Source organism: Xenopus tropicalis, chromosome 1 (assembly GCF_000004195.4).
Source record: "Xenopus tropicalis strain Nigerian chromosome 1, UCB_Xtro_10.0, whole genome shotgun sequence".
Classification (NCBI taxonomy): domain Eukaryota; kingdom Metazoa; phylum Chordata; class Amphibia; order Anura; family Pipidae; genus Xenopus; species Xenopus tropicalis.
The window spans coordinates 70,385,532-70,412,668 of record NC_030677.2 but is presented as its reverse complement, the minus strand read 5'-3'; the positions used below and the strand labels follow the sequence as shown (position 1 = coordinate 70,412,668).

The 27,137-nt window shown below is 35.8% G+C and overlaps 1 protein-coding gene, 1 long non-coding RNA gene and 2 other non-coding genes across 4 annotated transcripts in view; all 4 read right to left on the bottom strand.

The window, feature by feature from the left end:
* Window positions 1-7,014: 7,014 nt before the first annotated feature.
* LOC101732926 lies at window positions 7,015-10,977 on the bottom strand. Its single transcript, XR_001169740.3, has 4 exons — window positions 10,637-10,977; window positions 10,349-10,415; window positions 8,340-8,459; window positions 7,015-7,360 (listed from the first exon to the last, which is right to left on the bottom strand). It is a non-coding gene; the product is annotated as an uncharacterized LOC101732926 (long non-coding RNA).
* LOC116408501 lies at window positions 7,779-7,901 on the bottom strand. Its single transcript, XR_004221004.1, has one exon. It is a non-coding gene; the product is annotated as a small nucleolar RNA SNORA24 (small nucleolar RNA).
* Window positions 9,958-10,031, bottom strand: LOC116408502. The gene has a single exon (XR_004221005.1). It is a non-coding gene; the product is annotated as a small nucleolar RNA SNORA24 (small nucleolar RNA).
* Window positions 10,978-19,225: 8,248 nt separating the features above from the next.
* The window catches only part of ndst3 (N-deacetylase/N-sulfotransferase (heparan glucosaminyl) 3), a 119,743-nt gene continuing 111,831 nt past the window's right edge, over window positions 19,226-27,137 (bottom strand). The window contains 4 exon segments of the mRNA NM_001127047.1: window positions 19,226-19,640; window positions 19,963-20,065; window positions 21,454-21,563; window positions 25,186-25,356. Of these exon segments, the coding sequence (NP_001120519.1) occupies window positions 19,521-19,640; window positions 19,963-20,065; window positions 21,454-21,563; window positions 25,186-25,356 (504 nt within the window). The 3' untranslated portion in view covers window positions 19,226-19,520.

Here is a 27,137-nt window from a genome sequence, read left to right as displayed (position 1 = left end):
AGTGCAGGGCAACAGTACATTATATTTTAATTATTTTAAAACATTTTTATTTTTTAGTGTTACTGTTCCTTTAAGTGGACTGTAAGTTAGCAGTAATTGTTAGCTACAAATGGGTTCTGTTGATCAACATTTTCAGTTCAAAATCTAAAAGAGGCCAAAATATGTGGAAAAATGTATTAGCAAAGAGGCACAGTGGTCAAAACCTCTCTGACATACATAAACAAACCATTTATAATTTGCTAAATACAACAGAATCATTACCTCTGTGACCCAGTCAGTTTATAGAAGGGCTGCCATTTGAAAACTATTTCTCATCCAAAAGTATTACATCAGTACAACTTATTAGAGGTAAGGAGCACACAATTTGGTTCCTGAGCAATGGACACAGAATAACATGGTCTGATGGTATAACAAAACTCAATGGTCTCCACAAAAAAATTTTTAAGCCCCCCTCCCCAACTTTGGGAATAATAAATTTTTCATAAATATATATTAAAACCACTCACTAGTCAGTGACCCACTCTGCTTCCTCTGAAGTTACACCCATAAAGTCCTTATTTCATAAAGTTATTAAATGCTGTGGTATAGGTAGCCATTAAAGATCCCATTCTGACCTATTAATCAGCCACATAATACAAAGGCATTTTACAGGCATTTTATTATGTAAATAGCTTTCCCTCATATAAGCCACAATTTTAATGCCTACCATGCACACTGCTAAAATAATTTGAGTGGTTTTATGAGCACCAGAATCAAGTCTAAAATTATCCATGGCCTTCCAAACACCAGATCTAAACTTCAATTAGCCTGTATGGGAACTTCTGGAGCATACAATACAAAGTAAACATCCATCTACTTTATACCTCAAAAACTGGAGGCGTTTCTTCTTGAGAAACAGTCCAATATGCTACTACATAAAGTTCAAACTGCATTTCAATAATGACAGAAGCTGATCTGAAGTTACGAATTGGCCTAAACCTTGTAAGTACTTGATATACAATAAAGGAGACAGCAAGATGGAGTTAGCTTTTCCAAATTTAACATGGTGCAGCATCACTAAAAGATTTTTGTCAGAAACCCAAAAATCATAGGTTTTTATAGCAATGGGATTCTGGGTGAATTAGAAACAGCACATTTAACTCACTTTTCTTGTGATAATGCCATGAAACCATGTTTGTAATATACCGTATATACTCGAGTATAAGCCGATCCGAATATAAGCCGAGGTACCTAATTTTACCTAAGAAAACTGGAAAAACTTATTGACTCGAGTATAAGCCTAGGGTGGTAGTGATTTTTTTTTTTACATCTATACCGTACTGTACTGTATGTGTGTAACTTTAAATTATGGTAATTAATAATAATTAACAGTATTCACCTGTATTAGTAATGCTGATTATGTGATATGGATATACCTGATCAGCATTGCTAATAATGGGAAATACTGTAATTAGGTACTAATTAATAATAGAGAGCCAGGTGAGATGTGGTACTGAGAACCAATAGCCTCTCGGAGCAATAGTTTTTGGCTGCCTGAAAGCATAAAAAGGCAGAAGAGGGCAGCAAATAATTAAAAAATAAATAAATAAAAATGAAGACCAATGGCACATATGCTAAAAATAGGATATTTAAAAACACACTTTATTCTTTAAAGTTTTATTCCACAAAACATTAGCACTACCTTCACCATACCCTGAATTGTGCGGCCAGTTAACTACCAGAAGGTTCACAGTTATTCATGTACCCCCCTACTCACTTTAGTAAGATGCTGGTCACCTGAGACTTGAGCTGTATGATTTCAGGATGCAAGGTCTCAGAACACATTGCTGATAAGTGTAACTCCCCACTCTCACTAAGGGCACAGCACCGATACTAATTAAGCAGCCACTTTTCTAGGGAAGTGCAGCGCTGAGAGAATCTGAGCAATCTAAAGAAAAAAGATCTTAGAATAAAGTCTTACATACTGGCACTCTCTTCCCTCAGTCCCGCTCACGTTCTATGCCAGCTCCCAGAACATTATCCTTCTGACTGTGCGCTCTTCTGCGCACCGCAGGGGCGCGTGATGTCACTTCCGTCCCGAATAAATTCTTACATACTGGCCCTCGCGTCTTCCCTCAGTCCCGCTCTCGCCTCACTTCTGCCCCAAATAAATTCTTACACACTAGCCCTCGCGTCTTCCCTCAGTCCCGCTCTTGTTCTATGCCAGCTTCCCAGAACATTATCCTGCTGACTGCGCGCGTGTGACATCACTTCCGCCCCGACAGTGGCGTTGGGGCGGAAGTGATGTCACGCGCCCCTGCGGTGCACAGTCAGCAGGATAATGTTCTGGGAAGCTGGCATAGAACAAGAGCGGGACTGAGGGAAGACGCAAGTGCCAGTGTGTAAGGTCTGTGACTCGAGTATAAGCCGAGGGTGATTTTTTCAGCTCATTTTATGTGCTGAAAAACTCGGCTTATACTCGAGTATATACGGTAGGTGTCTAAGGCAGGATAATACAGATTATAGATTATATTATAAATGACAGTTTATAAGCAACTAGGCAGCTTTCTAGGCAAAGCCATTCTACCTTGAGCAACTTTTGTAACCAGAATGCTTGATTTGCAACCCCAACCTGAGGATTTACTCTGGTACCATGCTACTCTAGGACCAGGCCCAGGCAAAATTCTATAGCAGGGGTCCCCAACCTTTCTTACTCGTGAGCTACAGTCAAATCTAAAAAGACTTAAAGAGTAACACAAGCATCATTACAGTTCATGGAGGTGCCAAATAAGGGCTAAGATTGGCTATTAGGCAGCCTCTATGCACACTATCAGCTTACAGGAGGCTTTATTTGGTAGTAAATCTTGATTTTATTCAACCAAAACTTGCCACCAAGTCAGGAATTCAAAAATAACTCTCTGGTTTGGGGGCACTGGGAGCAACATCCAAGGAGTTGCTTGGGGATCACTGTTCTATAGCATAGAATAGATCTATAGCATGCCAAAGATACCAGTTTGTTCCTAATAAATTATTGTTTAGTTAAGGAGGAGCTCCATATTACAACCTCCTTACTTTAAAATATTATAACTCTTAGAACCACTTTCACTGATAAGAAGCTTAATAATTAAAAGGCTCCCATGAGTAAATGAAGTAAATGCTTTCATTGCATTTAACATACCAATGAGATGACAGATTGAAACATCCAGTTAATTTATATTCAATCTTTTCCACTTCTAGAAACTTAATATTTATGTTGAAAATCGATTTCTCTTCCTGATCAATTTAAATCTCATTAGCCTTAGGCAATCATTCTGTCAAAGCGTCTCTGCTAGTTGTAAATAACGAAGGGATCTATTTCAGGTTTGTCCATTTTGTTCTTTTCAAATCAGATTAAGCAATTTAGCCACTTTTATATTTGGCTCTAATCTTTGAACTCCAACAGCACAAAACAAGAAAATATATTGTTGAGGTGTTCGGTTGTTCTAAGTAACTCACAAGATCCATATGAAGAAATAAATGTCCTGCCTCATCTCATTTATTTATAAAGTGCCAGCATAATAAACCTGACTGCTTACAGCTGGGAGAAATAATGATTCAAACAAACTGCCAAGCGCATACTTACTCAAGCAGGCTGAAGTGGGACATGATAGAATAAGTTTACAAAATAGCAGCACCACTGGCTGAGACACCACCAACAGTGCCCATTTGTCATAATATCCTATCAGAGGTTCTGTCAGAATTACTCCTCCACTTTCATCTGTGTGATTGTGAGGGGTAGCTTTCAAGCACAGAGTTATTGCCTGTCAAAATCCATGTTCTGTATTGGGAACCACTGGATAGAGTAAAAGAACACAAACACAATGGGGGGAATTCACAAAAAATGTCCGTAAAGGAAAATGTCATAAAAAAGTGTGCTGACGTAATCACATACAAATTTTTACATAATTTTTCCGCCTCAACTGACTAAAATGTTATTAAAAAGTGGGCGTAGCTATCGTTTACGACTGTTTTGAGAATTGGTCATACCCACAACATTGTTTATGCCATAATGTCTCAACAAAAATGCCAGGAAAAATAGTCAACATTTTTTTGACGCATACATTTTCATAGCGCAGTAACAAATTTTTTTACCGTGTATACAACACTTTTTAAAATTTGGTGGCACTGCAACATATCCATAAAACTATAAGATTCCTTCTGGGAATTTGTCAGACTTTTTTAACACTGGAAGGTTAAAAAAATGTATTGAGGGCCTCCTTAATTTGGGGATTATTGTGGATAACAAACTAAACGTGTCAGTCAGTGAACAGTGAAGCAAATTAATTACTGTCTTGCACAAAAAGAGCATGAAACCATCATTTTGCCTCTTTATAGGTCCCTGGTAAGGCCTCACCTTGAGTATGCAGAGCTTCTTTGGACTCAATTCCTTTAGTATATTAATGAGCTGGAGAGAGTGCAAAGATGTGCAACTAAACTGGTAAAGGGGATGGAAGATCTAAACTGAGGGTAGATTGTAAGGCTGGGGTTCTCTGAATAAAAAGAACTTGCGAGGGGACATAACTCTTTACAGGTACATGAAAGGGGATTATAGACAGATGGGGGTGATCTTTGTTCATGTACAAAAGAACGAGTCTACCTTTTTACACTTGATAAACTGAACTTTTATTTGAAGCACAGAAAATAGTTATTCATAGTGAGGGCGGTGAAGTTGTGGAATACCTTCCAGATGATAGTAATGGAAGATTCTATTAGTGCTTCTAAGAGTGGCTTGGATGACCTTAGACAAATATAGTATCCAAGGCTATAGCATGCTTAAGATCTAATTAGTTTAGTTATGCATACATATATTTACTGTATATATGGGAGAGTATTGATAGGTTGTATTGATGTTTATATATACACCTGAAAGAAGATCAGTAACCATCACATGAATGTAGTGTTTTTATTTCCGATCACTGTATTGCAAAGTTCTCAAATCTTGCTGGAAACGTTATCCTTAATGACTGAAACATTGGAATGCAGTGATTGGAAATAAAAACACTATATTCATGTGATGGTGTGCTGATCTTCTAGTAGGTATCTATTTGAGCAAACATTTTATTACAGTGGCTTTGAGTGTGGACACACCAAGTTGTTTCATGACAATATCATGTTATTTATGCTTTTATATGGGTCATGGATTTTACAACAGGGGGTACATTTATAATATTTGTTTCAATGACTCATGCCACTTACATCACTCGGCACATAATTTCAGCATTTTCATGGCTCATGTGTATTAAATATGGCATTATGTATGTATTTATGTGCACTAAGGTTAATTGGAGGGGCTGAACATGTAAAAAGCATCATTAAAGCACAAAAATAGTAAAACACAGATGCACAGCGTATGTAATACTATAATGATAATTACCAATAACAACTGTTTGTGTCATAAATGACTGATACCTGCTTTGTCTAATAAGACTTCTCTTTTGATGTCCTGATTCCTGAAAATTTTGTCTGTAATCTGTCCCTCAATAAAACTCTATGGTTAAAAAAAAAAAGGCAAATAAATGGAAATAGAAGAGAGAAACCATTGAGAGGTAAACAGACAATTAAAGGTGAAGAGCAAAAATGTAAAGACATAAGGAAATAGTTTAAAATAGAAAGGTAAGGAATCAATAAGGGATAAAATAGGGGATACATTAAGATGGGAAAAAGAAATAATGGAATATCACTTTTCAATGGAGTCTAAAAAGGGTAGAAGATTAGTGTGTAATTGTAAGTGGGAAGTAGAAGAAAAATGTAGATGCATGCAATGTGTATTGAAAAGCAAAATAGAGCAGGGAGAAAAAAAATGGGTTGAAGTAGACTGAGAAAGGAACTGTGAGGAAATGCCACTATTAAAAAATGACAAGGAAATCCATTCTTTGCACCTGCAAATGAAAATAGATCAGTTCTGTACAAACATAAGCTGGCACCTGACAGTGAGAACTATAGTACCAATTCACATGTTGAGCATAGCTTCTTAAAGAAACAGTAACACCAGAAAATGGTTTAAAATAATGAAAATAGAATGTAATGTTGCCCTGCACTGGTAAAATGTTTGCATCACAAAGATTGCTATAGTTTTTAAAAATAAGCTGCTGTGTAGCCATGACGGCAGCCATTCAAGAAAAACTGAGACAAGGTACAGGTTACATAGCAGATAACCTCTGTAGAATACAATGGGAATCTACGCAGCTTATTTTTTTCCATTTGCTATGTAACCTAAGCTTTTTTTCTGTTTGAATAGCTGCCCCTGTTTATATAAACTATAGCAGGGTTTTTGAAGCAAACACACAACTTTTACCAGTGTGGAGCAACAGTACATTTTAATTACTTTTAAACATTTTATTTTTTGGTGTCTATAGACCCTAAGAACGCCTTCTTGCAAAATGGTTTTAATAAAGAAATCCCTGAAGCAACTGTAATAATGTTAACAGTGTGACTGCGAATCTCACAAAGGTTTTTTCAAAGCTTCCGTAACAGGAATACAAGCAACTAATGCATAAATATAACTTACGGTGTAACCCTAGAATGCTTTCTTAGCAAGCTTTTTAGATAGCAAGTTTTACAATCAGTTTCAGGTTTTTTGCACTTAAATTCAAAATATACTTTAAAAACATTAGTCTGGTATTGAGTTTTTTTTAGAGCATAAAAGAAAACTTGAATCTGCAAGACATTGGAGAAAAGATTGCTACATTACATATAAGCCAGGATATTGAAGGCTATGGCAGTGTTTTGTTCACCACTACATGAAGCAGCAAAATGTTCACTAGCTGTTGCAAGTCACTTACAATGACATCAATTGAAGTATCATGAGTTATCTTGCAAGTGCAGTTTCTGCCAAACTAAATGTTACCTTCGCCCTAATACATAGCCTAGCCTGTGTGGCTTAAAACAGTATATACATTGAGGTGGAAAAGAGATGTTTTAAAAAGGTGATTTGTAGGTAATGAAGAACAAAGTTGTCTGTTTATGGCTGGAGACAAAAAAATTGAATCAATGAAATAGAGAATGGATATTAATTTTATTTCACAGAATCCTTTGCAAATTTAATGTATTTAACACTTGTGAAAAGGTTATAAGAACACTGAACACTTCATGATAAAAGAGGTTGCATATTTTAACTCATGCAACGAGCTACACAGCGTGGATGTTTGACAAATGCAAACACATTTCCAATAAAACCTGCAACAGGTTATTTCCATAGGTTACATTTTACTGTGATCATCAAGAATATGATCTGGCTCATTTTTTCCCCAAAGAAAAAATGCAAGAAGCCATGTTTTATTCTAACCATTTCTAGAGATCAGCAGGATATGTTGTTCCACAGAGCAATGTTTCTTCACTTTCCCTGTAAAACAAAAAATATGTCAGATGCAACAGATATACAAAGCATCATGTCCCCTCTCATTCAACATATGGTAGATGCAGTTTTCCACATAAATTAACTTAATTGGGTAAAAATTTGCATTAAGAGATAATTTATCATCAAAGCCTTGTTTATAAAAAAAATAATGGAGTAAACAGATCCAGTAAAGCTCACTGCATGAAATTCATCAGTTAAGCCGGCCACATGTGGGCCGATCAGGTACGCTCTCTGTCCGACTGGCCTGAGGCCAAACAAGCCATGGCACCTTTCTTCTGTTCTGATCATTAGTGCAAAAACAGGAAGCGTATAGGTGCTGCAGCTCCTCATCTGCCGGTACACCCTACACGGTGCATTGGGATGAAATTCGGAAACATGCATTTTATTTTTGGTCTCAAACATTGTTCCTTACTTTTAAAGAGGTGAAACCAACTTGTTGGAAACAACATGTTAAAAGCAAGTACATATACTCTACCATGACTAGGAAGGGAGGATGCCACAAGACACATCCCATGGAATCATGGAAAACAACCCTTGAAGACTTTTGGTAAGGTTGAATACTGAGTAAATCAGGGATGTCCCAGCAACTTATCACATTGCTAAGAGCTATAGCACATGGGCAATTCTTTTGCCATTTTTTGGTACACAAACATGGTATGTTTAAATCTTCCCCATAACTACTCCCACTGTGCTTAATGGAAATATCGAGCAAGCACCTTCATCTATGTATTTCAGGCAGTGGCTACCAAAATGCAAATAGTTATCTTTAGACATCTCTAAAGATAACTAAACATAATTTAGGGCAGTGTGGGAAGTTCTGAGCGTATGTAAGCAGCTTTTGTGGTGGAAAATGTAAATGACAAAATGGTTCAAAAATACCCCATGTGCCACATGCATAAATTATACCACACGATGGGTTAGCATGCATGCGAGTTTAGCCTATCCACACTCCAGATTTTGTTACCTAGAAAAACAGCTACTTGGACAGCCAGTGCCTCCTCAGTCAAAATGCAATACCTTGGGACCAGAAAGATCAAAAGATCATCTTGTTTTCACAGTGCCGCTTCAACTCAGTAGCAAAATCCTAAAAAAAAAATAAAAAAAAAATAAAAAAATATATTATATATATATATATATAATGGAAAGTTGTGCTAATTTTTTTTTGCTTATTGCAATTCATGTGTTACAGGAAAAGGATCCATTATCCACAATGCTTGGGACCTTTGGTTTTCCAGATAAGAGATCTTTCTGTAATTTGGATCACCATACCTTAAAGGAAAACTATACCCCCAACAAATGTAGGTCATTATAAAAATATAAACAAGTTTTTGTAAAATGCTGCTTCATCTAAATAAACAATTTTCATAAAAATATACTTTTTTTAGTAGTAGTATGTGCTATTGGGCACTCCTAAATAGAAAATTGTCATTTTAAGAATTAAGGGCCGCCTCCTGGGATAATAGGATTGACAGTGCACACAAACAAGCCAAGGCACACATACATGCTAGGCCCTATCAGCCAATGAATACACAGTTCTGCCTTTTGCTTCCACACTACTTTCTGTTACAGATAGAGCTGCATTATTTCTGGTCATGTAATCTCTGAGGGTGGATAAAGGGAAAGGAAGGGAAAGGATGAAAAAGGGCAATATTTACATGTATATTCCAGTTTGGGTGGATTCTTATGTTATGTTCTCTTTATATAGCTTAATTGTGTTAAAAGGTTTTGGGGTTTAACACTGTGAATAAGGTCCCAGACCAGGACCGAAATGTTGATGTTTTTTTAACCATGAAGTAAAAGATCAATAAAGTGAATTGAAGGATGCAGGAGTGCGCATAATCTTCGGGAATAGATACAAGTTACAACCAAATGCAGCACCTGTGTGAATTGAGACTATAAACTGAACAAGGTAGTGCGACCCTTATGGTGTAACTGTGTGTGTGTGTGTATATATATACATAAACACACAGTCCACAAAATTTTCAGCACACCAAACCCGTAATATAAATCACCTGGGTGCTACCTCCATGTGTCTAATTATCCAGAAGTCCAAGAATTGGGTGCACACCAGGATATTTTTTAAAAATTAAAACGTTACTTTTATTTAAACATGCTGTTAAAACAGGCCAACGTTTCGGTCTCCTCCTAAGACCATTATCAAGACCCTCTTATATATTATATATTCCAGTTTGGCAAGATTCTTTAATAGGTCACTTAAAATATAAACTGTTGGTTAAAATATTCATTCTGGGGGTATAGCTTTCCTTTAAGTCTACTAAAATACTTAAAAATTAAATAAACCCAACAGGCTTGTTTTGGCACCAATATGGAATCATGCAGTTTAGTTACCACCGAGTAACTAAGCTGCTGTTTTATTATTACAGAGAACAAGTTAATCGTTTTTGAGAACTAGAATAACTTGCTCATACGGACTGTGAGAGATGGCTATCCCATTATTGGTTTCTGAATAACAGGTTTGCAGATAAGGGATCCCCATTCCTTTATTACTTTGCAGTACAAATTTCACAAGTGGCTGTTTCTCATCTTCCAATGCAAGCCTTCAGACAAGCCAGCAAGTGCAGGAAGAGTGAGGTGTTCTATTCCATGGCTAGGAAGGGAGTCAGCTACAAGCAGCAGGTCCCACGGATTCATGGAAACATATAGAAGGAGATTTATCATTGTTCGAGTTTGATTTTTTCACAATGAGTTTTCATTGCACAAAAAAAATCTAAAAATTTAAAAAACTTGAATGTCTGGAAACAAACCCAAATGTAAAAATTTGCTATCTAAAAGCTTACGAGTTTGTATAGAAATCATATTCGAGTTTTATTTGAATGAGTTTCCTTATTAATAAATAATAACATTCAATGTGTGAGTTTAGTCAGAAACACTTGAACTCACAAACTCGAAAATGGATAAATAAGCCCAGCAGAGAATGCAGGATTCCTTTCAGTTTTTGTTTAGGACGATTACCTGAATATGGATACTTCATGGTTCCAATGAAACAGAGGTGCTTTGTCAACTGCAGTAGAGAATGTACCTAAAATGTTAGACAAAATAAATTGAGTTGCAGCTAGCGTAGAACCATGAATATGCCAGAGTTCAGTAATATAGTTTTTAAAATGGGCCAAAATCGCGGCGACAAATAAGCGCGCAATGAAAGCCAGAGCTACACGTGTATACGGGACACGCATGGAATTATGGGGGAAAAAACCAAACTAGTATTTACCGGGTCGAGTAACTTCGCTTTCACTAACATACCTTTGCCGTCCTTGTATGCCTTTGATTAACACGTTTTAGTTATTCAAAGCATAATTTCCCTAAATTTTCCAGGTAGGATGGGATGGTTTTTTTTATCGCAAAAATCTGTATCGAACTCCGCGCCCGCAAACCGCGCACCCCATCTACTTGCCGACATTGCGATTATCTGTTTGGGGGGCGTCTTCCATAGCCGGAGAATCGGGCTTTGCGCAGAGAGAGAAGCAGGCCGCGCAGTTCCCCAGCCATGACGAATCGCTGCACATCGCCTCTCACTCTCTTCCGCAATGAAAGAAGCCTCTGAAGTTAACGCGCACCAATGCCAAGATAGCAGGGAATAACCAATCAACAGCGAGGAAAAGGTGACCAATGAGATGAGTATACGCACATACTGAAGAACATTTGAAAAGGCAATAGGTTGATGTTCTGTGGAATTCCACATGTCGCCATGGGAAAATGTTGTGCAACTACTCATGCCTACAGGAGGGATCGGGGTTTTCTTAACGAACATTAAATAGTAAAGAATATACATCTATGGAATGCAGTGAAGTGTTGTGAAATGTGTGCAATAAAATGTTATTATTGATATAACTAAGGATTTGACGAAAAGGTATATACTTGCCTGTGGTTTAAGTGAAGGCTGCATGGTTCTGTGGTGATTTTTTTCATACATGTCAACTAACAGGATTTAGTCAGGCATTTCCCTATTTTGTGTTTTCTTTATACCAGTGATCCTCAACCAGTGGCTCTAAGGAACATGTTGCTCACCAACTCTTTGGATGTTGCTCCCAGTTGCCTCAAAGCAGGTGCCCATTTTTGAATTTCTGGTAAGGCGGCAAGTTTTGGTTGCATAAAAACCAAATATATTGACAAACAGAGCCTTCTGCAAGCTGCCAGTTCACATAGGGGCTATTAAGTAGCCAATATAGCTCTTTTTTGCACCCCAAGGAACATGTTTCATGCTTGTGTTGCTCCCCGACACTTTCTCCATTTAAATGTGGCTCATGGGTATAAAAGGTTGGGGATCCCTGCTTTACACTATCATCTTCAATAATAGGCCAGTCTGCTGATCCCCACAGTTTAAACTCATATTACTTTTAAACTGCTATTGAAAGGGCCTAAATCCCACCTGAAAATACCTTTCAAACAGGCAGTGCTGGGCAAAACGTGAAGAATGGCCTGGGCATGGATGTGGCTAAAACATTGGCCTGTCAGTTTGAATTCTCTGTGGGTCTAGTGCAACTGTGCAGCCATCTTCTTAGCTGGTAAATATGATAATGAATGCTAAAAAGTAGAAAAATAGAGACAAGAAGGATGATCTTACCATAAAAGCTGGAATCCAGGTCGCTTAGAATTGGCCAAACACTCTACATCAGGGCTGTCCCACTGGTCAGGTATGTATGGCCAAGAGATATTTATAGTTCTTAGTCTGCTTAGGGGCTCTGTAGACTTATTTGTATGATTTCATAATTTTAAGACCATATGGTTTTCAAACATGCTGTTTATTGAATCCTCCCCAATAACCTTACTGGTATTTCCATGAGACATTAGATGAAGGTGCATTTTTTAGCTAACTGGCGCATTGGTCCAGGGATTCAGGTAAGCGATTATAACCCAATCATTGCCTATGATTAAGTGCCCATGTGCACGAAACGCGTTAGGCCTCTGTGTTTTTAAATGGAACGAATAAAGGTTTCTTTTAAATACCATGGCCGTTCCGAGTGCTGATGAAGCCGTTTTTGCTTTGAAGCGATTATAACCCACTAAGGGCTGTATAATGTTTTGCCACCCCCAGTAATTTTACTTTTCCTTCTGTCCATTCCACATTATTTAGGCTTATGTTGAGACTAAATTGGTTTGCAACAGATTTGCGTTGCACAATTAAAGGAGAAGTAAAGGTATAATCACTGGGGAGTGCCATAATCATAAGCACCCCCCAGTAATTGTAACCACTTACATGATACCTCGGGCTGGTGCCATTGGTGAATATTTCTATTCAGCTCCTCTTCTATTCATATACCAGACTCTCATTCAAACCACACCCTGGTTGCTAAGTAAACTTGAACCCTAACAACAAGATAACAGCTAAAATTCCAAATTGGAGAGTTGCTGAACAAAAACTGAATTAATTAAAAAAACAAAAATAAAAAATGAAGACCAATTGCAAATTGTCTCTCTACATCATACTTAAAGTTAACTCAAAGATGAACAACCCTTATAAACTAGCTAACCAGTCGCAATAGTGTCTTGCTAATTACTTCAACACTACTGCCTGACTTTTCTGCTTTGTGTATCGTGTAATTCTGTGTCGAGCCACATGCAAACACTTTCCTTTGTAAGGTGGGAAACCTCAAAATAAGCAGAGATGCTATACCTTGTTTGTGTTTTCCTTAATCCATCCGCAGATTACAGAAACACAGGGGAAGTAAACACAAATCCAAGATATATTTTTAGAAAAAGATGAAATGGGAACAAATGTGTTACTTGCAAGTTTAATACCTGTCTCAAGGCAGGGATTTATTCCAGGGGTTATATATACATATGTGGGCCCTCTCTTTGTATAATTCAGCAAAATAGACCATGCAAAAAGAAGCGCAAAGCTTAGCAATAATATCTCCCACACATAAACATAACTCTTTGCTGTTTCAGAAAACAGCAGTGGTCATTTCTACATGTGCTCATTAAGTTTGTAATTGCCTATCCTTCGGCACACTATTACAAGGCTCCCTTTTACCTGTGTGGTGCATCTTGTGCCATACTTTTAAATCTGGCACAGAGAACAGCTTCCATTTTCCAAAGGTACTACTTTAGGAGGTATCGTTTTATGCCCATCTTATACTCATACAAACTGGTTGTTGTTTTAAATTGTTGGGCTTTATATAAGTGTATAATGCAGTGGTCATTTTTGCTGGCATCGTTACATTTGGAATTAATTATAGGTCAGTGCACACAGTGTGTTACCTTTAACAATTCACAAGTTAAGATCCATCTTCTGCAGTTTTATCCCACAGATAAACAGTGGGTGAGTGATCATAAGAAATCAGGGCATGTCCACCAAAGCAATAATCCTTGCCTAATTTCTGTACCCTCTACCAGGATTGTGACCCACATTTAAAGGGGATCTAAATCCAAACAAATGAATAGATGTAATCTTACTCTGAGCACTTCTGCAAGTTACATTAATGTTCTATATGTAGAAATTCCAGAGATTTGCAGTTTTAGACCAGGCTTTCAACTCACAACTGTTTTTGAAAGTCAATGATCCTAACTATCTTTGCACTTTGTATGCACAGTTTCTTGTATAGTCATTTCATTCTATGGTCGGTAACTCTCTGCTGAGCCTGGTATAGCAGTTTAAAACATATATCTCAGAAACAGCTAGAAAATAAAGAATGCTAATTGTTAAAGTGCTCAGAGAAGGATGCTAAGTAATTAAAATGAGTTAGGTTTTTTGGTCCGTGGCCCCCTGAGCTAGAAGGGAATCCAGGTCCCAAAAACCTGCCCAAAACCCTGAAATTATATTTTTATTTTAGCAGAGTTTTGCTGCAAGAAGGCACGCTATGGGGCACATTCATCAATGTACGATTGAGTCCGAATACTATAAATTTGTATTTTCATTAATTTGCGCTACTTTTTCGTACTTTTCGACAATTTGTGTGACAAAATTATATTTGTTGCAACGAGTACGAAAGTTTCAGAATTCATTCAAGCTTCGGTATCGGTATTCCTTGGGCCAGGTTGGAGCTGCAGAGTGCCATTGAGCCTATGGGAGGCTTCCACAATCATGCACACAAGGATCAAAGTCAGAAAGTTTTTTGCGCTGTTTACGATAGTTCAGATATAAAAATTTCTGAACTTTCGGATCGTACGACAATATTTTCAGATCGTAACAATGCGATATTTCGTAACATTTACGCACATCAGAAATTTTTGTTAATAATACAAATTTTTTGTACTAGTACTATTTAAGGTCCGAAATTCGGACTTTGATAAATAAGCCATTTAAAGGAACAGTAACACCTAAAAATTCAAGTGTATAAAAGAAATTCCAATATAATGTACTGCTGCCCTGCACTGGTACAACTGGTGTGTTTGCCTCAGAAACACTACTATGGTTTATATAAAGAATGCAGCTGTGTAGCCATGGGGGCAGCCATTCAAAGGAGAAAAGGCACAGGCACTTAGCAGATAACAGATAAAACACTATTGTATTCTACAGAGCTTATCCGTTATTTGCTATGTAACCTGTGCCTTTTCTCCTTTTTTCCAGCTTGAATGGCTGCCCCTGGGGGTACACAGCAGCTTATTATATATAAACTATAGTAGAGTTACTGTAGCAAACACACAACTTTTACCAGTGCAAGGCAACAGTACATTATATTTAATTTACTTTAAAACTCTTTAATTTTTTGGTGTTACTGTTCCTTTAAATGTCTGTATAGTACAAGCCCTGCAATCAACCCCAACTGAGATCATAGTATAAATTACACCTATATTTAAAGCTGTATTAAGATAGGACCAATGCAAATACCAGAAAATACTTTCTGAAGAAAATAATGCTATTCAAAGAAAACCTACATTGTAACATATTACAGGTATGGGACCTGTTATCCAGAATGCGCAAGACCTGGGGTTTTCTGGATAAGGGATCGTTCCCTAATTTTGAATCTCCATAACTTAAGCTCTACTAAAAAATATTTAAATATTGAATAAACCCAATAGGATTGTTTTTCCTCCAATAAGGATTAATTAAATCTTAGTTGGGATCAAGTACAAGGTTCTGTTTAATAATTATAGAAAAAAAGGAAATCAGTTTTAAAAATTAGAATTATTTGCTTATAATGGAGTCTATGGGAGATGGCCTTTCCGTAATTTGGAACTTTCTGGATAATGGGTTTCCGGATAAGGGATCCCATACCTGTACCATGACCATTCAGTAAATGTGCAATTAAAAGGTAGATTGCAATTGGTATTTTTATATTTTGCTTGTTGTTTTTTTAAATGTGCCTCAGTTCCATGACCATTTAAATAAGGAAAAAGATATTACAGACATTTGGGTAAAGCATAGACTGTCGTGTAAACAGCACATTAAAGTCCATTAATGTTAGTGAAGATACATTGCAGTAAAATCTTAACCAACTCTCTGACCTAGTTACTTATGGAAAATGATAAGAAATTGAAAGGGAAATAAGGATTATTTAATCTGGTAGTTTTTATCATATATAGTGTCTGTTGGTTAATTTTTATTAATGTATCCAAAATGTCTTAAATAGAGTAGGATATTTATTTAATGAAAATGTCAGCAGGAAAACTTGTAATAGCCATATTTATCTATTGCTTTCATGGTTTTGGTCCTACAAACTGTCCTTTATTCTTAGCGAAGCATTCAATTAAACATTAAGAACCCATCTATTCTCTTCTCTGGAATCACTTTCAAATTAGGAAAATGCCTGCCCCAGTTAAGATTCATATACTCTGACATCTACTTACTCATTGAATTGAATACATTTGCATTTTTTAGCTCTGAGAAGAGCGGATATATCTAGCTATATTCAAACATTTGTATTTAATCTGCAGGCTTAAAAAAAGTCAAATGGATTCACACTTTGCTTTAATTTTGTCACTGATTCATTCTGACCATCAGAAAACTACCCAGCACTAATTAGACATGAATAAGAATTAAATTAAATGAAAAAAATGAAATTTTAGACTGGCCGTGTCCCTTTTTCTTAGTATGAACTTAGTTTCTTGCTGAGCTTGTAGAATTCCTTAATTATATATCTGATTTCTCCATCAAACTCATTTTCCCATTATATTCCTCATTTAATATGGTTCATTGTCTGTTCTTTAAACAGAAAACAGGAGCAATGAGTGAAGATTATGAAAAAACTGCAAACATGTCACTTTTAATCCATCACCAGGTGTCTAAAATAACACGATTAGAAATGTCAGTGGGGTGGTATTTGTATAGCATAACAGTTCCACAGACAGTAAGATTACAGCTCCAAATGAGACCCCTCTCTGTGGTGTTATCTCACGTAGGCATTCCCTTCACAGCTATGTAGATGAAGTACCACATTTTAATGAGCATGAATTCACTAGCGCCAGCTCTTCAGTTCAGCATTCGGTAATGCATTATATTCTCTATAGACTCATTGTCAACGTTTATTCTTAGCATAATGAGCAAATTCACTGCAGTTCATTATTACAAAATTATACTCTAAATTGATTTTTCTTGTCCAATGAGAGCAAGGGGATTTAAGTGAAAAACTTTTGATTTTGCCTTTGATTTATAACTATGCAGTTGCACAGTGATGATATTAATAATGCCTTTCTATTTCTTTCCATTGTCAGAATAGTTTGATTACAGCAAAACTGATCTGAAGGAAGCCTGGTAATGTTTATGTTTAAGATAATTTATAAAGGTGCAACAGGCCAAATGTTATCCAACCCTTGGCCCTTGTTCTTACCACAACTAGGGCTTTGGGGTTACTTAACTCTTTAATTTGACCAGCTGGTAAAAGCAGTATATTCTACAATGTATGTATGTATGTATACCTTTATTTATAAAGTGCTACTTAGGTATGCAGCGCTGTACAGTAGAATTTAATAGTATGCTGTGCTATAATATTATTTGGTGTTATTTGACTGCTGTTAAAAACCATAATCTTTTCCACTTATTTTGTGTTTTACATATTACCTGTACAGTTGTCCTGGTTCTTCTTATGGGAACATGGATTTATTAAAACCCATATCTGCAATGTGGGTAGGAACTGCACTAAATTACTCATAGAGGCTGATTTACTAACCCATGAATCCGAATCCCAAATGGGAAAAAATCGGATTGGAAAGAAACATTTTGTGATTTTTTCGTTTTTTGCGATTTTTTTCGTCGCCGTCGCGACTTTTTCGTGAATTGTCGCAACTTTTTCGTAGCCGTTACGACTTGCACGAATTGTCGCGACATTTTCGTATTGAGCGCTAGTAAACGGCGGGCAAACCTTTCCGATTTTTTCGCGACGGCTACGAAAAAGTCGCAACAATTCGTGCAAGTAATAGCGGCTACGAAAAAGTCGCGACAATTTACAAAAAAAACCCATTCGGCCACTTTCGATCCATTCGTGGATTAGTAAATCGGCCCCATAATCTTTTTCATCAGATTCTCCTTGTTCCAAAAAATATAAATCTCATTGACATGTCAGAAACTATAGCTCTAAAATATTTCCAACATTTTGAATATGATCTTATGATTCTCGAATAATGGATCCTTATGACTATTAATAAAATAATAGGGGTAATTTACAACTGCAAGTTCAGTTGTGCTCCTCCTTCTTTCCCTGCAGTGAGTTGCACATTAAACTCATTCTTTAAAGTTACTTTCATCAAAATGAGCTCTTTGCACTTCTGTACAGTGTCTGATTTATGATGAATGAAAGCACAACTGGTGCTAAACGGATGCAATTGAGTCAGGCACAGCACAGTTGCATCAGGTGCAACACCCATTTGGGACAGCAATAACATTGAAATTCTGGGAGAAAGTACTACATTGTGGGTAAAAAACATGGTAAGGTTTTGCACAATTCTACACTCTCAGAATTATGTATTAAATATTCAGGTGGTTAAAGGAACAGTAACACTAAAAATAGCTGCCAGTAGATCTAAATTGCTTTACAATTATGTTTAATATATAAACCAACAAAAAAAAAGGAAGTAAAGATTACTTTTCATCCAAAAGTCTAAACAAAGTACAAACAGGCATTTCATAATGGGGAGCTAATTACTAATTTATGATATCGTGTTCACACCTCATCAAGCTCTTATGTAAACTCCTCAGCACTCACAAGTGAAAGAGAAAACCAGAAGATTTCAGAGCCACTAAACAAAGCTGTAACATTCTATATATATATCTGTTCTAACAAAGAATATGAATATGAAAGAACAAAAAATATGATTATGAAACAAAATGAATAACCAGGATACAACACTGCATACAATTTGTGCAGTAAATGAAAAATACAGCTTATGCTGTTTCTCACAATGGCTTTGTTTTATGCTCTCTGTTTCCACTTTATCTTTATCACTTCTCTCTTGATGACAGTTCCTGAGAAAGTGCAAGTTACTTGCTTTGGTCACTCCATGATGTCTGAGACTGACTTATAGAAGGATACATTTCATAGCTTCTCACTCCCTTCACACAGTCACCCTGGAACAAATCTTAATTGCACAAATGGACCAACCAATAGATAAGGCATTTTACTCTGAAGAGTGGGAAGCAGACAATTAATAAATAGTACATAGGGTGCTAATTAAAAAAAAAAAAAAAAAAAATAATATTTACAAAAATAGCCTAAAATCAACTCCTTATGTCTGTCTCGTTTTTTTATATGTAGGTGAGTTAGAGAAAACTTTCTAGAAATTGTGTAAAATTGTGAAACCCTTCAGATACACATACCTCCACCTTCCTCTGACTGACAGTTTGAACACACCAGTTAATCTTGTGTGTGCTTTGTGTGTAGAATGCAAAATTGCCACAAATGATGATTAAGCAACCATAATCTCTATAAATATACAAAGCAAAGAGTGACCACTTAATAACATAAAAAAATATTTATTTTGAAAATTAGGTGTCCAAGCTATTTAACATTTTGGATATGTTTAAATGTTCAATGTGTTCCTTTATGCATCTGCCAAACACAATCCATTACAGACACCAAAAAGTTTGGAGAGAAAGGCCACAGTTTGATATTTTTGAAGAAAATGTAGTTTCCATCCACATGCCAGCATATGGAATATGAAGCTTCTCAAGTGCAGTTGTTGCATTTGTCAAGAAATATAATGCTGAAGGAATTTTCATGGTAAGGACTGAAAAGTTTAATCTTTAATGGTGCTATCTGACTTTTTGGAGCTCTTGCCGCAACCAGGATGGTAGTGGTTGACCCAATTTGTGCAAAAGTTTTGACAGTTCCACATTGTGATCTTGATAATAACTTGATAGAAATGCTCTGCACTGCATACACATAGAAGGCAAAAAAAGAAAGATCATTGTTAAAAGCCAAATAAAATGGACTTTCTTTATAAAGCTATGATGTCTGAAAACATCAATTACATTTGTTTTGGTTACTCTTTTTGATGGAAGTACATGCCAATTTCACATGTTAATATCTGTACAGTATACCATTTATTGCCAGTAATGTGTGAGGCCATAGATTTTGAGCAGTGTTTCCTGTTATCTCCATGTATAAAAATTCATGCGTTGTTTGAAATAAGAAAAACACATTTCTGTATCTCTTTGTTGGTTACTGACAAAAAAGTCCCATGGCAAAACTCACCTCTGGATCCATTGGAGGGTATTTTCTGCCTTTGCTCTTTCCAAGACATTTTGTTTTTCCTTCTTCCAAAAGCTGGCACCAAAATCCTTTTTGGGAATCAAATCTAAAGGCACAAAAGTCACTTGTCTGATAAATAAGAAGAAGCTACTTATGATGGCAAATAGGTACTTGTCTTGCTCTAAAATACCATAAAGCAAAAGCGAGCAGTTAATATTTCCTAAAGGAATATCTCTTAATCATATGTTCTCTTTTTATTCGCATTTCCCCAATTAAAGGCTATATGAAAATAATCTCAAAGAGCTTCATATATACAATATACAAAATATATTCTTATGTTTAGGACGCTAATGTGGCAGAGAGAACTATAAGGGCATATTTCAATCATACTTCTCTCACCTCTCCTCCCACACAGACATCCCTACTGGAGATACTCATTATCTTCCCTTTTTAAAAATAGACCAGCCAGTAATTGGTGTAACTAATCAAGAGCAGAAGTTGAGACCCAAACTACTTAATGCTTGTTTTCATATAGACATATCACTAACTATTTTAAAGGAGTTGGTTGTATTGTGATATCAATTAATTTATGTATACTTCCCAGGTATATAAAGCTATTCATACCTCTACATTCCTCTGATCCTTCATATGCTAGCCCTCTACATACATCATAAAATCTTATCTATTATAATGAAATATATAATCCCTGCTCAAATGGAATTAAAAGTAATCCCTATAACATCTTTTAAAGAAGAATAAAAATGTAGAATCACTGAGGGTGCCAAGTTCTTTCTCTTTCTCCAGTCTGGCATTTCTCTTGTTTAAAAAATGCTCAGAGAACTTTTTCTATGAGAATATCACCTCCATTGTGTTCAATGTCCCATGTTTTCATTGTACCTATAGCAGCACTTCTTCAAGATAATGCATCTTTTTATGCCAGAATTTTAGACCCCATTGCATATATTCCAGAATTCATTACAAAGATGTATAACTATGTGATTTTAGATGTTAGTGTACTTTGGCATCAATGTGATGATAATGATGATGATGATGGGGGTATTTTAACACTGTTTTCCACATAACTTTCTAAATATGGTCTCAGGTAACTTTGGTGGTTCATCCTTATTAAGGTCTGTTGGCCAGTAGTTACTGTAAACTATGGGTTCATACCTCTGTATTGGTTTATTACATTATTAATCATTAGTTTATACATCTATATAAATATCTGGAAAATAGAATAATATGGTAGTTCTTGGTGACCCATCTGTCATCAAAATGTCTACATGCATTTTGCAACATTTGTCAGCACAAATGTGTCCCAGCATAGTAAACTATAGACACTGTCAGTATTTACTATCGTCAATCTAACTTCAGTAGGCTAACTCTGGCCATTGCTGATTGGCTGCAATAGTTTACTGTATGGGCCAAAATTACACTAAATGAGCATTTGTATTAGCTAGCGACAGTCTATTCTGAAATGTGTCTTAAACTTACGCCAGTGCGTCAGAATAGTTATAATGTGGAGAAACGCCTAAAAACTTTTGAACTTCCTCCATGACATTTGCAGGATCAGACCGGAGTTGTTGTCCGTCAACAATATGCAACTACAAAACAAAAACAGTTAAACCCCAATTTTAATGTCTACATAATGTAACAGTGTGCATGCAATCTAAGTGCATTTGAAGAACTGACTTTATTTGCACTAGTATACATATTAACAAAAGTAATACAAATGGCTTCATTATTTGACATAGTTTTTGCCCAAGAGAACATTGACAATGTTGCATGAGTAACACAGAAACCTTTAATTTTCTGAAATTGTAGCATGATTTTAGCATCTGGGCTATATTGCTATATTATAATTGTATGCAAGACCTGGGCTATCATGGTTGCAGTAAGGAGCACTAAAGATCAATGGCTCTTAATTACTTTGCATAACATTTAGATTTAAATGGGATTGTTCCCATCAGTATTTCAGTGAGTCACAAATATTAGACTTCCTATAGTGTTTAAACTGCATTGGTTTTACATTTTCCTGAAGAAACAATTATTCATCTCTAAAGGTTGTGCAGATTGTTTTCATTGGCATTATTACTGTCTTACCTAACTGACAAATTTATGGCTATACTTCGTCATATGGAAATGGGGACACTATTATATTCATATATTTAAAACCATTTAATTGAAAAGGTATGGGACACATCCTCTTAATTGTGGACAATTAGAAAAGCTGAATGCCTGATATTTCATACAATATATCTTGGCTACACTGGGGGTTTGTCATTCACTTGAATAAGATTTGCAGTCACTAGTATACGGGCCTCTTCAATTCTGTTATAGGGCCAAGGCACACTAATAACTCTCTATATAAATTATTATTATTAACTTCCTGCTGCAGCTATGCTTGTATATCTCCATTGCTGTTCACTTTGAATGGCCAGATAATAACACCAAATCATTTCCCATTGGTTGCTAAGTTAAACCTCTGCTGACTTCCACTATCATTCTAGACAAAGTCAATATTTTAAACAGAAAGTCTAGACAAAGTCAATATGCTAGATGGAAACTGCAAGCAAATCAAAATCATAATTGAAGAAGTTAATGCATTAATACATTTTGTATACATCTGTTTTGTTTTTATTGGTAACTGATGCAATTTACAATGTGTTAGTAATTTAGCCCCTTTATGTCTGTGTTTACACTGCAGTGTTGCTCTTTATACAGAGATTTAAATTATTTGTGGCAGCAATTTATTACTCGATAAAATAGGATATAATAGGATAAAATGTGTGATTTTTCTAACTTTTTTTTTCTAGATGTAATGCAGTTTTGTACAAACTGACATAAGAGCATGCCAATTTTGTAGCAAAATGTTTACATTTTTTAAATGTATATTTATATCTCTAAATGTGAATGCAGCATAGATAGATAGAGATTCACCTAGCAGTATGTGACCAAAGTGATTAGACAGATATACAAACACAGAATGGAGCTGTCATCTTGGCTTGCGTTGTCTGTCTCTAGATGTGTCGTAGAGTCAAAATGATATATTACCTCCAAGCACCGCTTCTGACATATTGTTGAGAACTACTAGATGTCTGAAAACTTTTTTCACCTTAGTTTATTGATTTTGATAGGTATCTGCTACTTTTCTAAACCCTGTCATTGGAATTAAATGTAGTTTCCTTAAAGTTTTTTTGTTGAAGAACTAGTTAACAATTATACAGCTGCTTAGATATAAAATTATACATTGTGCATACATTATACATATATATATATTCGCTCCATAGAAGGCACTCACGGCATATAGGCTGTGAAGAGATTCTTTATTGGTTCTCCAAATCTATGCGTTTCGACCCAATGGGGATCGTCGTATATATATATATATATTTAGGAATTATGTTTTTGCACATAAGTAACCTTATTTTTCATGATATATACTATATAAAAGGCTGTCATGCCACTAACTGGCTAAAACCAATTTCCTAACTCTAGGGGGCCGATTCATTAAAACACAAGTTCGAATCCCGAATGGGAAAAATTCGGATTGGATACGATAATTTCTGAAGATCGCAAATATCACGAAAATGCTTACGAAAAAATCGTATTAGTCACGATAATATCGTATTGGCGATCCGAAAGTCACAAAATTTTCGTACCGAACAATTGTAAACAGCGGCAGAACCTTTCCGAATTTTTTGCGCAATCGTACAAAAAAGTCACGCGGGTGTACGAAAAAGTCATGCAAGCACGAAAAAATCTGCGAAACTACGCTCGGAGCGTTTGAATGAACGCTCCAAGCGTTTGTGTCTTAATAAATCTCCCCCTAGATCTCTATGCTAGTACAATTAAATGTCTTTTAAATCTTGGAACAGGCTCTAATAAAATTAACTAAAGGTTGTGCTTTTTTACAAGTATGAGATCCGTTATCCCAACCTGTTATCTACAAATCACCAAATTATGGTAAGGCCATCTCTCATAGACTCCATTTTAATCAAATAATTCACTTTTTTAAAAATTATTCCTTTTTCTCTGTAATAATAAAACGATACCTCATACTGGATCCTAACTAAGATATAATCAATCCTTACTGAAGGCAAAACATTCCATTTGGGTTAAATTAAGGTTTAAATGATTTATTAGTAGATTTAAGGCATAGAGGTCCAAATTGCAGAAAGACCCCTAATTTGGAAAACACCAGGTCCTGGATGTTATAAATACAGTGTTGCCTTCCTGAGAAACATGTTAGTATATCATAACAAGTACAAGATGTTTAATGTCTAGTTTTTAAATTCTTCGGTAAAGAATGTATAGTCTACATGTGGAGGGAGATTTACTAAAACACAAATTTTTCTAATTTTTTTCTTTTTAAATATTCGAATAAACTCATTTCCTTGAATGTCCGACATTTATCAAAAAATCTGAACTGAAAAAGCATGTACGGGAAAGAGTTGCAAGTCAGAAAAATCTTTATTTTTTGACTTGCCGTACGTTAACTGTGACTTTTTCGAATTGTCGCACACAAATCCAGGAAAGGGCTGGGACACCTGCCATTGACTTCTACATGATCTCGGCAAGTTTTAGATGGAATATTGCCAGATTCAGAATTGACAAAGTTTTGTCGCATAGTAAACCACAAAAAAAGTCACAGCTTTTTTTGGCGATTTTTAGTATTGGAAAGAAAAAAATCTGATGGCTCCCTTAATGATCCAAAACCGGATAGTTATGGATGTTGGCAAGGTACAGAATAGGATTTTGATCAATGTTTTTAGCAATAATTAATCTTTTTACATGTATGGCATCCCTTGTTTGTAAAACCATGATCCAAAAGGTCAGAACTATAGGAAGGCCACCCCCCATAGAGTCTGTTTTCAGCAAATAATTCAAATTTTTAAAAATAATTTTTTTCTTTGTAATAATAAAACATTACTTGTACTTGATGGTAATTAAGCTGCATGAATCCATATTGGTGACAAAACATCCTTTTAAGTTTATTTAATGTTTAAATGCTTTTTAGATCTAAGGTAAAGAGTTAGAAATTAATTATTTTTTTTCTAAGCTTATATCGATATATTTGATAATATCTGTGTATCTTGGGTCTGTCCATTGTTTACAGATATTTTTTTTTCTTTTTATGCAGTACACATAGATCCTGCCTATAAAAATGAGTATTATTTCATGATTATTTCCAGCCACTGAAACAGTTAACTTTGCAGCTTAACATACCTGTGAAGGAGGGAAATACTCCAGCCATTGCCCTATATGGATTGCGTACCAACCAGGAACCAAGCATTTTCTTTGCAGCAACTTAAGATGGGCCGGAGCATGGGATCCAGCAGTTATTACTTCATAGAAACTGAATTTTAGAGCAGTAGAATCCTGATGCGCTCTTTGGTGCTGCAAAAAATATTTTTGAACGTTAACATCTTTTAATACATTTCATAAATAACATAAAAAAACAAAGCACAATCTTATAATATGTGACCCTTCCTTTGTATGTCTTGTTTGTTCCTCTCTGCACCTTTTCTGATGGTTACAATAGAAGGTTTGACCATGTTTTATTTCTACAGTTTTTTTTCTGAAAGCATCATGGCAACAAAAATGTGTTTAATAGGTGTGTCCTGGTTCATACTGCAGAAATTAAAAAAAAAAAAAAAATAGATTTCCAGAGATTTCCATCGTTTGCATTATCTTCTGATTTACAGTATCCAGCAGGCATTATTTCCAGGACATGCAATTGGATAATTTTTCAGACATTAACATGAATTACAGTTTCCAGAACTCTTTTGGTTAGTAAGGGCACAAAAAATGAGAAGAACAACAGCTATGAGAACTTGATCAAATGGTGATTAAAAAGTGTTGCTTTACTACAGTATATTGCTCTATGTTGGCATTGTACTCCACACAAGTGCTATTGCACAATTGTGTGCAGACTTATTCTTGGATATACAGCCTATACTCTTCATCATCATAATATTATGAAGACAGTATTACAGTCAGCATTAAGAGACTGTTTTCACATTTTTGCAACAAGAATTGCAAATTCAAATGTGATTTTTATTTATTAAGCACAGAAAACCAACCATTTTTTTATTAACACATCTATACCCATTATATAAGCATTTAAAAGTCCCAGCTGTCAATCATATATTGCCTGACCCACCTTAGGCATAGGGGTGGGGCAGACAGTTACTTTCACTTTCAATTCAGAACTTAGATGTCACTGCACTCCTCTTATTCCCCCTCCCTCCTTACCATCTAATTTTGTAACCAGTGCATGGATATGGGTATCAGGTCCCCCCATACTGACACAGAAACAAGATTTTGGCAGGATGCACAGCTTGCCTTAATAACAGTGCCCACAAAATGGAGCCTGCCTGTTTTCTGCAATGGTGAATTCCAGGGCTAAAGGAAATAAGTTTAAAAAAAATTATATAGTGTAATTGAAGTTTATTTTGCTTGACAAACACAATAGAAAACAATTTGTAATTATTTCTTAGGGTGACAGGTCACATTGCTAAAAATAAGTTGCTAAGACTAGGCCGTTCTATAACATACTAAAGTATGAAAGTGTTTACTTACTACCTATCACAGAAAATTATTTGATATCCAAGGGAAGCCAGGTTAACTGAGATGCAACTTCTGATAACAATGTTATGTATTGTATACATGCAAGTAATTTGCACACCCTGGGTAAAAAAAATGCACCGTCTGGGTTAACATTTTGAATCTTCACTTTCCCATCACTGTTTGCATACATGCAACTTCACTGCTGCTAAATGGTACATCCCACAGTACTTTCAAGTGTAAATACACAACCCCTCTGGCACAGAAATGAAAGTTGGCTCCATAGAACAAGCACCAAATAGTTGTTCACCTCATGCAGTGTTACCCCAAAATCCCTTTCCTAATGATTAAGCCACAATGCCATATTTGTTTTCAGTTGGGCCCATTGTGATCAAACTGAAACAGAAAGATTATACTGTCAATTTGGCTATGAAACATACTGTTTAGAACTTGTGTTTCAGATTTATATACTTCTCTTTTTATGGAGCTTTAAACAAATTAAGTATAATTACAGTTTTTCATAGACTATTTAACAAAAAAAAAATAACATATGTACAAATTAGAGCCTTTCAAATAAGAGCCATTGTAACACCTACATAACCAAAGAGTTT